Here is a 13,607-nt window from a genome sequence, read left to right as displayed (position 1 = left end):
TCAACTGGAGAAAAGAGGAAAAGATCGTCATTTTGAGAAACATGATGCATTCTGGGTGAAAGTGAAAGCAAATCAAGAAGTATAAGGAAAAGTGCTATAATAAAATTTGTCAAATAAATTAGCATACAGATCTTGAGTTTTATTTACTTTGATGATCAACAAGTTTTATTCTTTCAAAAAGCAAAGAACTTAACATGTTTCACAACCTAGCAAAGTTAGGTTGACTCAAATAGAACGAGATACTTGTGACTGTTTTTGCAAGCATGCTGTTGGGCTTATTCTTTATTGTAGTATTTGTCATGTTGCTGTTATTATTCATTTGGTAAATTGGTGCAAATAGACAATTTCTACAATCATCTCTTTTTTCCTAGTTAATTCCTATATAAACAGGAAGTGATTGAATAACTTCTTCATGGTTTAAAGAGGATATGTGATTCCAAATTATCAGAGGTTTTCCTTAGATTGGAGAAGCATCTTTCAATTCATGTGACCATTTCTTTTGCTTTTTGTGGTTCATTCCTTCGATATATAGAAGATGAGTGAATCACATTCACACATCTCATTCCAACATATTCCTTGCTAAAGGGCTCTAGTTTCCAAATCATAAAATTTAATTATCCATGCTCTTAGCACTTCTCTAATGCTTCAATACCTAAGTTGCAGAGCAAGCATCTATGTAGGCTGAGGAATTTGGAATTGATACTTTTCAGGAGACATGCATTGCTTGCTAGCCCAGATCCCTCGATTTCTCTTCATCACAATTGGAAGTTTCCAAAGCAAAACCAAAAACATTGGGTTTGGCTTGAAACCAAGGTGATGTTTGAGAGTCTGGCCAGACCTAATTCATGGGACCACTTGTATATTGGTCACGGATTAAGAAATTTGAAAAAAAAGGAAACCAACTTCAATGTTCTCTTTTGTTTTCTTCCGCAAGCACATTCTTGGTGATGAATTAAGGCTCTATGAAGCATTTTTCAAAGTTTTGTTAATTTCGAGTAGCTCATGATCATGTAACGTTTGGCTACAAGATATTCAAGTGAGAAAATTTCCGACATATATTACTATTTTATTTTAATTGATTCAAACTAAGCAAGATTTCTAGATCTTGCTTACATCTTGGTAAATATTACAAACTAACCAAAGCTCACGAATTAGTTTTTTTTTTTTTTTCATAAATAAAGAATTTTTGGCTATGTTGATATGAAATTATAATTTTAATACATAGAGAAAATACCTAACTTGTACTAAGCTGCTAATTTCTATCTTTTTGATTGTATATAATTCTTAGGGTTTTTGAAATATGCAGAGTACACCAACGGTTCCAAATGTACAATATGTTCTAAAATGACATCTTACTTTTATGTTTTAATTTTGCTTGTTTTACATTTTTATACCAGTTTCCTGATTTTTCAATATCATTGTGGCCCAAACTCTGAATTTGGAGGAAACTAAAATTCATATTGCCTGTTTGAATTCGAAATCAAAACCAAGAGCTTGAACATTGCTTCTCATAGCTGTCAAAGGAGACTCCATTATGTATAATCGATATACATTCAGAACTTTAGCAAACCTTTGATTGTCATGTCTATTTGATTTGGTCCAAGTGCCATGATGTGGACTTGATGGTGTTAGTTACGTAGTATTTCTTGAAATCATCCAGAATATAAAATTGCAAAATAAATCGCCTTAGTGTCTGCCATTATCTTTTTAACAACGATTATTGTTCCAATATATCCTGAAGATCTAATTCAAACACAAAATAAACTACGATGGTTCATGCTCACCACATTCTTCCAGTAACACAAGCAAACAAAAAAAAAAAAACAAATTCTTGATTGGATTGTAAGTTTCTTTGCTGTAAACTGATAAGGCCCTGAGTATTTATCAGAAATTTTATTTCAAAAGAATATCAGGACTTCAGATTAGCTAACAACTTCCAAATATATTAGTGAATGATACATTTCAATCCACCAGTCATAAGGAATGTGTGAGAAGACTTTGTCTAAAAAAACATTTTATTTGCCAGTACATGAATTCTTTATCCATACCCTTGTCATAAGAAATTTCAAACATGTCCACAACATGATCATTGAACTTCATATTATTGCTAAGCGCAATCGAGCTATCAATTTTGTCATTTTTCCTCTTTGTTAAATAAGTCTTCTGCTTTTCAATGTAAAGGGAATGCCAAGACACCTTAGGAAACCTTTTGTTGAGGGTGATTTCGCAGACTATAAAATCTAATGAAGACCTGACACATTTATCTTTGACTTTGATGCTTGAAATCTTTCTGCCTATCCCACAGAAGATTTACTTTTTTTTTTTTTGTAATTTTTAAGAGAAGATGGGAAAGAACCCCTTGTCAGTTCAAAAAAGTCGAAGAGGTGAGTACAAGGAAGGAGGAATTTTGGACAAGACATTCTTTTCAACAGCAATTATATGCAAGGGGGTTGTTCTACGGCTTTAAACAAGACAATGAAGGCTAGCATGCTTTTACTGTCCAAATTGTGCAATATGCATATAAGATGACTTTTGAGTTATACAAGGAGTATAGGGAGCCCAGGGTACTGTTGTGGTACAGATGTAAGAATAATTCTGAATAATGTAAGGGTGACAATTAATCAACTCATTATTTAAACTCTTAGACATCACTTCCACTTTTCTATTGACAAATGATTTGAATTTATAGTCCAGTTCTTCTGAATATTTAAGCTAGAACCAGTATGTGAAATCAAGTTTCTAACCTGTCATTGAACCCAAAATCTTTTAACTGTTGATTACAAAACCCTGCAAATCATGATTCTTGCCAAACAAGTATTGTGTGAGCTGCAGTGATGCAAGAATTAAGTGTAATATGGACAACTACAATAGTCTGTGACCCTCACATAATTCTCATCTGCTGATCACTTTACCATCTCCTGTTCACCTTTCCCTGAGTCACATCATAAGTTTTTGTTGTCTGTTTCCCTGATGCAATCAATAGCCCATGTGTTGCCATTTGTGGTTGGATGGAATGATTGGGTGTCCACATAGACATTTTCATGATCATTATAAAAACTTTGAGATGTGCATCTAGCTCTAACAGCTCTCTAGAATTCTAGCAAACTTGTGGAAATTTGCTTTTGTATATATAAAAAAAAAAGAAATATCCTTGAAATGTAGGTGGGATGGTTTTTATTTTCTCTCCAGTGTAGGTGCTCAGGAGTGAAACAGTAATGATTTTATCTGCCATCCAGCTCATGCAATTTCTACTAATAAAAAGAATTATACCTGCAAAATTGCTTGTAAGTTTGTAAAAAACTATTGAGGTATGCTGTACTTGCGAGTTGCAAGTCTTTATCCTACCGAGCTTTCAAATGCCATGTCTGCTTTTATATATGTGCAACATCTCCACTTAAGTAGATGCATCTGTTAGAATAATAATGGTGACTTTTAATTACTTGGTTGCAGATCAAAAGGGTATTCCAAACTCATCAAGCAAACCGGTAGCTTTCCTTTCCAAATAATTTGTTATTTTCTACTTAAAGAGAAAATTAAATTTTCTCTTTTGCCTCTATCTCAATTTCAAAGTATTGTGACAGATTGCAGATTGGAGAGAACAGTTGGTCATCCAACATCTGAAATCTGTTTTGACAGAGGAGGTTAGTAGGAGATTATGAATAGCTTGCTAAGCTACTTTCTCATTACACTTTGGTTCTTGCCTGAAATATGCTTAGCAGTCATGATATGTATGTATGTTCTATGTGTGTGTGTGTGCGCACGCACTTATGTATGTATGTGTACGAGTAAAATGTATCTGTAAATCCATGCATAAGAAAAATATAATCATGATTAGTTATCAGAACTTGTTAACATTATATTATTTAATTATTTTGGACACCATTTTAAAACTTACAGCTATAGTAGTTCATGAAACTGATGGTAAAAAGGTAAGATTAGTTCACAAAACTTATGATGCATTTGATCAAATAATAAAAAATCCTTTATATTACCAAAAAATGAGCCTTTTACAATTTATAATTTATCACCACATACACAGTTGTGAAGATTGATCTGTAGATTGATGATTAACTAAATCAATTAAGAGACTAATTTATATCTAATTACAACATAAATTAGGACCGGTCATGCTATAAAATCCATAGAAGTCTAAAGTGTTCGAATATATTAGACTCTAGATTTTTTAGCTTTACCAAGATCGGAGTTTGGGATTGTTTATGTTGTAAATTTAGAAATCTAGAGTAAGAAAGAAGCATATAAGTATGCTATTTTAAGATTACTATTATTATCAACAGACATCTGACTCTTTGTCATGATCTATCATTCTGTCAATGCTGCATTCTTTATTTAAAGTTCTTGATGTTACGGGCTTTTGGCCTTTGAGAAAAAGATCCATGTGCTAGTAAGGTTGGAATAAAGATGCAAGTGTGGTATAAATAGAACAAGTGAGATAAAATCCCAAGCTATGCTAGAAAAGGTATTCTATTGGATGATGGGGAAATCCTTGGTTGTTTGCCAAGGAAGATGTGATGGATGAAAGTCACCTTCTGTTTTTTCTTGTCTCCATGGGCTTCTTTGATATTTTTCTTTGATGTGGTAAGGAGATATGGAATCTCAAATATGAGTATGTTTGATGGTTTGTTTGAAGAGTCTAATCTCAGTAACAGGATGTGGCAAAGACTCTTAGGTAAGATGAAGTCTAATTGTTGGAGATAATGTATGTCCAAGACTAGTAGGAAGCCACATCCGAGACAAATATTGGATTATTAGGACTCTATAATTCATTAACCCAGTTGATGAAGTTTAGAGATCAGAGAAAACATTTTGGACAATTAAGATGAACATAGTGAATCACAAAGGTTTGTAAGCCTTACTAACAAAAAATATTCACAATTTTTGTGATAGTTTAAGTATGCAAAAATGAGACAAATATGGATTTAATGGGATGCTTTCAATTCCTCTTGGAATCCAGAGCCACTGAAGTTTAAAGTTTAGATGAAAAGATTTTGATGCTAAGATGAACTTAATCCAAAGGTTAATTGGCCTTGTAAACAGAAGTAATTTGTTCTTTTGTAGTAGTTAAGATATCATGCTTTTATTGTAGTTAAGATATGTGTATATGTATACATACATACATATATACATAACCACCATAATTCACACAATAATCCTTATAAGGTCAGTCTTGACCGGATATCTAGGGTTCAACACTAATGATCTGAGTTGTTGGATCTCCTATCTATAATATGCTCATTGTCAAAAGATCTTGTGATTTAGAGATCCCTAACCTATGCATCGAATGGTCAAAAAATAACACGAATAATGCAAGTTATTTTTTGACCATTAGATGCATAGGTTAGGGATCTCCAAATCACATAATGTTTTTGATAGTGTGCAATTTACTGATGGTAGATCACATCCAATGACTCAAATCATCATTGCTGGTTCCTCCATTTTCTAGTTAAGACTGACCTTATAAGGGCTGTTGTATGGGCTAGGAATTAGGACCAACATTGTCAGGTTTCTTCTTTTGAGGTTCTAGGAGGTTAAGAGGGTGTTATACATTGAATGTGCTTTATATTTGCACACACTATTGATATTTGATCAGTGTATGCACAATTCTTTATGAGCATTATATGTTCCTACATGCATATGTATTAAAAATACAAACAACACAGCCGTTAAAATCTTCCAATCCATGTTCCACATCTTAATATTCAAATCAAAGTGTGCTTAAAGCATCTATATATCATCCTTGGATGAGGACTGGTTAAAATTATAAGCTTTTTTAGATTCATATATGGATCATATAAAGCCTTAGATCAGAAGATTTGAGATGATCACGTCATATACATATTATATCATATAGAAGTCTGTTTTTTATCATTTATTTGACTATATGATTTATAGAATTACTTATTTACCACTGATAAGCTCTGAGAGAAGTTTTGGGGTTCGTAAGTTAAAAGCAAGAGGCAAGCTTTTCTATTTTTGCAACCATTTGTTAAAATCTATTTTGCTTCCTCCCCTAAAATATCCAATCTAAATGGATAATTGAATTGATAGGTAGTGTAGGATTATGATGAGTAATAGGACATGATGCTATTATATTAGATATTGCCATATGCCAGCATATAATGAGCCATTTTTTATTGCCCAGTGTTCTATTTTATAATTGAGCCATTTTTTTAACTTTCACATCTCTTTTATATGTTAAATTTTTGAAAGAAATGAAAAAATCTTATGATCCATGATTCAACCCACAATTCAATGTGACCTACCCCCCTTATGATTTGCAACTTTATCCTGACCCTGAAAACACTGCAAACAGACACATGTACAGACCTTCATGCATTATATAATGTAACCAATTTAATTAATTATTGCATCATTACTTACTAACATATACTAATTAATGATTAGTCATATGTACATTATAAATAAATAATTAATTCACAAGCAAGAAAGGGAGGCCAGCTAGGAAAGACTCCTTTTCATTTGATGAGAAATTGAGAATATGATTTTGTTATTTTAGATTCTTTGGGCTGGAGTACAATGGAGATTGGGTGATTATTGTTATTTAAGAATCGGCCTCTTAATGTAAGTTGCATTGAGCGGGTGGCCCTAGAGTATGCACGTTTTAATCACACTGACATACACACATATATGCATTAACACTATCCATTACAAATATACATACATATACAGGTACACCAGGGGTGCATTGTTATATCCTTTTATATGAGTAACTGGTGGAGAAGTATACAGAGATATGACCAAAGTCACTAAAATGATATGGTGTTTTGTTATCATTAACAGCTCTTTTTATTGAGTTTCATAAGTTTAGCAATAATGCATGTCAAATTAGTTGGGTTCTTAACTTTTATCAACTCAAAAGCTATACCAATAATGTAGTTTAACTTGCATCTTCTTCTTCTTCATTTCCCCCCACAACTCTTTTTAGAAAAATTTCCCCCTTCTCCGTCTTGCTGCACTTCACTTCTCTTTGTTTACCCTTTTTATCTAATATTCAAGTCCAACCTGTACAGTCATTTTCTCTTTAATTTTTAAGTAAATATGTCCTTTAATTTTGTGCCTTTTTCCTTTTTTTCCTTTCCTAGTTTATTTGTCCTTTCTAACCTCCTTGCCTATATCCTGCTCTTTCTTTGTTTCTTTTCCTTTTTTAAAAAAAAAAAAATTTTTTTTCTGTTCTTTCTTTTTCTTTCACCCTTTTATACATTTTCTTTTTGCTCTCTCCAGTAGGAGACTAGATAACTAATTTACCCAGGTTGTTAGAAGCCCCGAGTGCAAACCCGAATGCTTAGGGACTACATTGCTGCATGAACAATTTATTCTCTGAGAAAATGGTGTTATATTCTTGAGTAGGCAGCATGAAGCTTATACATTTTATTTTCACAGGTAATAGATTCAATATCTGCAAGCCAAGATGACTTGGGGCCATTGAGTCTGGATTTTTTCAGAAAAAGACATGTGTCTTCTTCGTGGCAAGTTGATGGACAGGATGATGCTGATGAGAATAATCAGACTTCACTAGACGTAACAATCCTTCCTGTTTTGTGCTAAAGTATTATATCTAGGAAATAAATTAGCAAGAATGTGACTATTAATCTTGTGATTTTTTGACATCTTGAATCCACTTCAGACAGCTTCAGATTCTGAACACAAGACTTCGCAAATTAAATTAAAAGATGATGCTTTTTTGGGTGATACACAGAAATTGGACAAAGAGTTGAAAGATGTGTCAGGTACACAACTGGCTACTCATTTTTATTCTCATTTTTGTTATTTAGTGGTGTTATTCAAGTTTGTTTTTCTAAGTAAAGAATTTGATGGCTTTTGCAATGCAGATGGACGTCAACTTGACTCACCTGCAAAAATAGCACGAAGGGTAATCCTTTATTATGTTAACAGTTGTGTTGTTGTCATTTAAACTATGACAGTAAAATATTCATATTCTTGGCCTTTTTGGCTTGAAGTGTGTCTGAAAAGGCTTTCATATTTTTGATCTCCTGAAATTCTTGAGTTTACAACAGTATATTGTTCTGCAATTCCACTTGATTAAGAAAGTTTCTGACCTGTAATTTGCTCTGAATGCATTAACGGTGCTTTGTACTTTTAGATTGTATCTTGGTATCTGTCAATCTACTTGTATAAATACACTCTCTTATGATTTTTTCCATGTACTCTAGAGATTGAGAGAGAAAAGGAGAGAAAAGAGGGCAATTGAGTTGGTTCAGCAGGATGATGAAGCATTGGTTAAACTTGAAAATGCTGCTATCGAGCGCTCAAAAGCAGTGGATTCTGCCGTACTGGGAAAGTATAGCATATGGAGGAGAGAGAATGAAAATGAGAACTCTGATTCAACAGTTAGACTGATGCGAGACCAAATGATCATGGCTAGAGTGTATTCAGTAATTGCAAAGTCAAAGAACAAGCTTGATCTTTATCAAGAATTACTGATGCGGCTTAAGGAAAGCCAACGTGCAGTAGGAGAGGCCAATGCTGATGCTGACCTCCATCAGAGGTGGGATTCCTTTTCTCTGTTTTCCTTCTGTTTTACAGGTTTCTGACACTTTTCTACATCTATTATGTCCAGTGCCCCTGAGAAAATCAAAGCTATGGGTCAAGTTTTATCAAAAGCAAGAGAAGAATTATATGATTGCAAGGCAGTAACTCAGAGACTCAGAGCAATGCTTCAGTCGGCAGATGAACGAGTCAGGAGCTTGAAGAAGCAGAGCACGTTCCTAAGCCAGCTGGCTGCCAAAACTGTTCCCAATGGGATTCACTGCTTGTCTATGCGCCTAACTATAGACTATTACCTCCTCCCTCCAGGGAAGAGAGAATTTCCTAGGAGTGAGAATTTGGAGAATCCAAATCTTTACCACTATGCGCTCTTCTCTGACAATGTTTTGGCTGCATCAGTAGTTGTCAACTCAACCATTATGAATGCCAAGGTAACATGTCCCCCCACACCACCCACCTTCCCCCCCCCCCCCAACACACACAAAAAAAAAAGGAAGAAACAACCAAACAATTCTTTATTGTTCCTCAGGTCTAATACTTGTACTAATTACAGGAGCCAGAGAAACATGTATTTCATCTAGTTACTGATAAATTGAACTTTGGAGCCATGAAAATGTGGTTTCTGTTGAATCCACCCAGGAATGCCACCATTCATGTAGAAAATGTGGATGAGTTTAAATGGCTGAACTCTTCCTACTGTCCGGTTTTGCGGCAGCTCGAGTCTTCTGCAATGAAAGAGTACTACTTCAAGGCTGATCATCCAACAACTCTCTCTGCAGGCTCTTCCAATTTGAAATACCGAAACCCAAAATACCTGTCTATGCTGAACCATTTAAGATTCTACCTCCCACAGGTTTATCCCAAATTAGATAAGATCCTGTTTCTTGATGATGACATTGTTGTCCAGAAGGATTTGACAGGATTGTGGTCTGTAGATCTTAAAGGAAATGTCAATGGTGCAGTGGAAACCTGTGGTGAAAGTTTCCACCGTTTTGATAAGTATCTCAATTTCTCAAACCCTCATATTGCCCGGAACTTTGATCCCAATGCATGTGGATGGGCGTATGGAATGAACATTTTTGACCTCAAGCAATGGAAAAAGAAAGATATTACCGGAATATATCACAAGTGGCAGAATATGGTGAGTTTATATAAACTCTTTGTTTTATTACATTTTCCAAAATTAATTGCATGTTATGTAGAGATATATAATACCACATACTCTTTGGTCAGAAGACAGTATGTACAGAAATAATCATGCTGTATCAAGATTGGGCCCTTTACTTGAGCGAAATTGTTAACATGGACTGTGGATGTTACTTATGGCTTATCTATTTTTCCCTTTTTCTTTGTGCATATAATAATACTTATATATTTTCTATGACCATCTCTTGTTCTGCATACATCACATAGATGGATTCATTTATAGATACACACATGCATGTATATGTTTTACTGTATCTGTGTTTACCTGAATGCACTTGCTAAAAACACAAAATTTACTTTTTTAAAGATTATCTCATGTTTCTTTCTGTGTCATTTGATTTATTGCTTTTTATTTTTGGGTCAACACAAATATTTGGTAAATTTTGAAAAATCTTCACACATCGTTTCTTAAGCCTTCTCCTCTCCATTATTTATCTTGTAGCATCCAAACTTCTTTCCTTATGGGCCACAACTGCCTTAACCAATCATCATGAGCTAATCATATTTTATCTAATTGTTGCATTTATCCTTAATTGAAGCACCATCTCTGCAAATCTTACAGTGTAATGATCCCGCACCATCTTCATTCAAATCTATAAAATCAACATTGCTGATTCTACCTTTCTGATTTTCCTTTAATTTACTGGAATGAAGGAATTGTATTAAACTGCAAAAATGCATCTCAAATTCTCATTCATTGCCATGGATCTGTTGGAATTGTCATCATTTATCTTACCTTTTTTTATCAATCTGAGCTGTGTGCAGTATTTCTGGGCCATATATAGTGTATGGGTAACCCTTTCAAACATATCTTCTGCTTAAATCTATTTCACATATTTCTCATATAAATTTACGTTGCATGCTACCTCCTTCCCCCGGCCCCCACCCCCATCCCCATTCCCCCAGGAAAAAGCTTGGTTTATGGATCCTTATCTCTGGGGTTTTGTCCTTTTTTTTTTCTTTTTCTATTTTCCCTTGACCAGATTCTCACCACCTCAAATTACTATAACATATCCTATAGGCACCTTAATGCTTCACAGATGCTCGGAGGAGATAAGCTGTTAATGCTGAATGGTTGCTTGAAATTACTGACCATTGATATGGTCATTGCAGCTAGACTGTTGCTATAGCCTGACTGTCATCCTTTGGTAGACTCACTAGTTTTTTGGTATGCATCTTTAATGCTGAGGATATGACGTTGCTTGTAGAGATCTGCTAATGCAAATTATTTTAACCTTCTAGAGATGAACATATGTACTCGTGCATTTAGCAACTTGTGCATGTGCCTGTTACATGTCTTCTTCCAATGTAATGCATTAGAACTCTAAGCAGACATGCATATTGGTACGCAAAATAGCAACCTCTTTAGTATTAACTGGTATTTTTCTTTTTCATCATTAGAATGAAGACAGGGTCCTCTGGAAACTTGGTACTCTTCCTCCGGGACTGTTAACATTTTATAAATTGACATATCCACTGGGCAAATCATGGCATGTCCTTGGTTTGGGTTACAACCCTGGCATTGATCGGTCGGAGATAGAAAATGCTGCAGTAGTCCACTATAATGGGAACATGAAACCTTGGTTGGAACTGGCAATGACAAAGTACCGGCCTTATTGGACCAAGTATATCAAGTATGATGACCGTTATGTTCGGGGCTGCAATGTAAGTGAATAGGCAGAACTATGCAAGTATGCTCGCAGGATATGATTTCTCGATTGGAAACTAAAGTACAAGCTGAAGGAAAGAGCGCTCTTGAATGTTGCATTGCTTGTTTAGTTAATCGTTGACCTTTTCCTGTCATTCTTCCCCAAATGTAATTTTGTTCCATTCTGTTTAAGCCTTATCTGGGGAGGGGGGCTGCAGGACTTCAGCTGGAAGATTAAAGCAACTGATTTTCTTTTATTTTTTCTTTGTTCTTTATTTTTTTTTGCCATGGAACAGATAATATGTTGCATTTTGAATGGCCAATTCATTTGTTACTGACAGAAGAATCATGCGGTGCATTGAGCAGGAGCATGGTTTTGACACATACGAATTCTTTGAGAACTCCTGTACTGATCAGTAATATGATATTCTCTTATTCCTTGGGGAAATAACATAATCTCTTGCCCCTTTGCCTGGAGCATTTTCTGATGTAAGCATCTTCTGTCTTTTGCTTCAAAGTGGATGATAGTAGGTTAATTATGATTGATTGCCAAGAGAACCATTTGTGCTGGAGTATTTACAAGCGTTGCAAGTATCACCATCTTTTCCTCCACTGGATTTAGATCTTTTCTTCCCTCTTCGTTTTTGGTCAACTCTTTCCATGCTGTCACAAAAAGCAATATTATATTAAATAAATTTATAATTTTTTGAGACAGATCTGCTGCTTTTTAAAACTAGAGGTGAGGGCTGAAAGCTTCAACTCGAGTCTCCTCACCTCCCCGATCAATGTCTCGGCATCAACCTTAGAGGAAAACTTTTAGGAGATAGGAATTCATGTGGGATTGCTGGTGGACTGAAAGTAGGAGCAGAGAGGAGAGTGATGGGCGTAGAACTACTTGCAAATGGGACGGATGGGCTTCTTCCCCTTTGGGCAATATTCCAACCATTATTGGATGCTCGATTTTTTGAAACAGAAGAGAGAGATTAGAGGAAATCTATAGAAACGAGGAGTGACGAGAAGAAGCTCGTGAAGGGTGGACACAGATGAGGATGGTTTGGACTTCTTTGACAGTGGGTTAAGGTCTTCGTAGCAAATGGTATTAAGATGAGCGTAGAGTTGGCATCATTCCTTCGCCATAGTGTTTTCTCATCCTCTATCTTCGAGCAAAAGGGATTTTATTTGCCACATAATCTTCCATCTAGATTTTGCCAACAATTTTGACCCATTAATATTATGATAATCTATCAGATGTTATATTAGCAAATTTAAAAGTTTGGTACAGTTATGTGACACTAAAAGGAAAATGGTATTAAACTCCATCCATTTGATTTCTTGATTTTGCCTGATTTATCCATATTGTTGACTAAATTACCACACCTCAAAGTTTACTCACTCAATTGCTAGTATCCTAAAAGTTGATCGTATAAAAATACAATTTTCCCAGAAAAAGAAAGCTCCTATGAGATATGTGAAGGTTGCCATGAAGTCATGACATAATAAGGTGAAGTCACACTACCAAAAAGAACGCTCAAAGAGAGCTTCAAAATTCAATATTCATAAGAGTGATAAATAGAGGAGATTACAAGGCACCTTTATAGGGTTCTAGGCCCATTGTATCGATAAAAAATTGTGGGATCCCTTAGAACTTGCCCAGGACTCAAAAATCTTACAAAAGAAGACCTCTAGAAACGAAATATGTACCTTATGGGCAATTTGAATGCTAAATTTAACCGATAATGATCTATTTATCGTTGGTTGGTACGAACGGCATAATCTAAGTCAGCCTAGACTCAAAAATTAATTGACAACGGAGTTTTTGCCATGGGGAACCATACCGTTTGGGCACTCGACACCATCCATACCTAAGAATAGTAGATTTTGACGGTCGGTCTACATCCTTGGATTGCAGCAGTACAACTTCTGTTTTCTAGATATGACTTTGTTATCCAGCCTTCATTGACATTATTTATGATGTTTGGAAAGCTTGCCACGTTGCAAGTGGTTTCATGCCAAAATTTTTACCTATGCTGATTGTAATGATGTGATTTTTTAGATCGATCTACACTTGACTGCTGCTAAAGCTGCAAGTTGACCAGACCTACAAAACTTTTTAAGTTTGCCTGGGGTCACCTTCTATCCATTCCTTGGAGCCTTGTGACAGTGAAGGTGCAAGCTCAACTTTCGATTTTCTTCCAGCATAATTTCGATT

The 13,607-nt window shown here is 35.1% G+C and overlaps 1 protein-coding gene across 2 annotated transcripts in view; it reads left to right on the top strand.

The window, feature by feature from the left end:
• Positions 1–11,782, top strand: part of LOC105054580 (polygalacturonate 4-alpha-galacturonosyltransferase) — a 12,605-nt gene extending 823 nt beyond the window's left edge. Inside the window, exons 2-10 of one of the 2 annotated variants that reach the window (XM_073246647.1) lie at positions 3,451–3,485; positions 3,582–3,641; positions 7,420–7,557; positions 7,664–7,766; positions 7,869–7,909; positions 8,211–8,545; positions 8,618–8,975; positions 9,098–9,685; positions 11,152–11,782. In XM_073246647.1, coding sequence (XP_073102748.1) covers positions 3,451–3,485; positions 3,582–3,641; positions 7,420–7,557; positions 7,664–7,766; positions 7,869–7,909; positions 8,211–8,545; positions 8,618–8,975; positions 9,098–9,685; positions 11,152–11,427 — 1,934 coding nt within the window. In that variant the 3' untranslated portion in view covers positions 11,428–11,782. The remainder of the gene's footprint in view (positions 1–3,450; positions 3,486–3,581; positions 3,642–7,419; positions 7,558–7,663; positions 7,767–7,868; positions 7,910–8,210; positions 8,546–8,617; positions 8,976–9,097; positions 9,686–11,151) is intronic. The other variant, XM_073246648.1, reaches the window with a different exon arrangement.
• Positions 11,783–13,607: the final 1,825 nt, after the last annotated feature.

Source organism: Elaeis guineensis, chromosome 12 (assembly GCF_000442705.2).
Source record: "Elaeis guineensis isolate ETL-2024a chromosome 12, EG11, whole genome shotgun sequence".
Classification (NCBI taxonomy): Eukaryota; Viridiplantae; Streptophyta; class Magnoliopsida; order Arecales; family Arecaceae; genus Elaeis; species Elaeis guineensis.
This window is presented reverse-complemented; position numbering and strand designations above follow the sequence as displayed.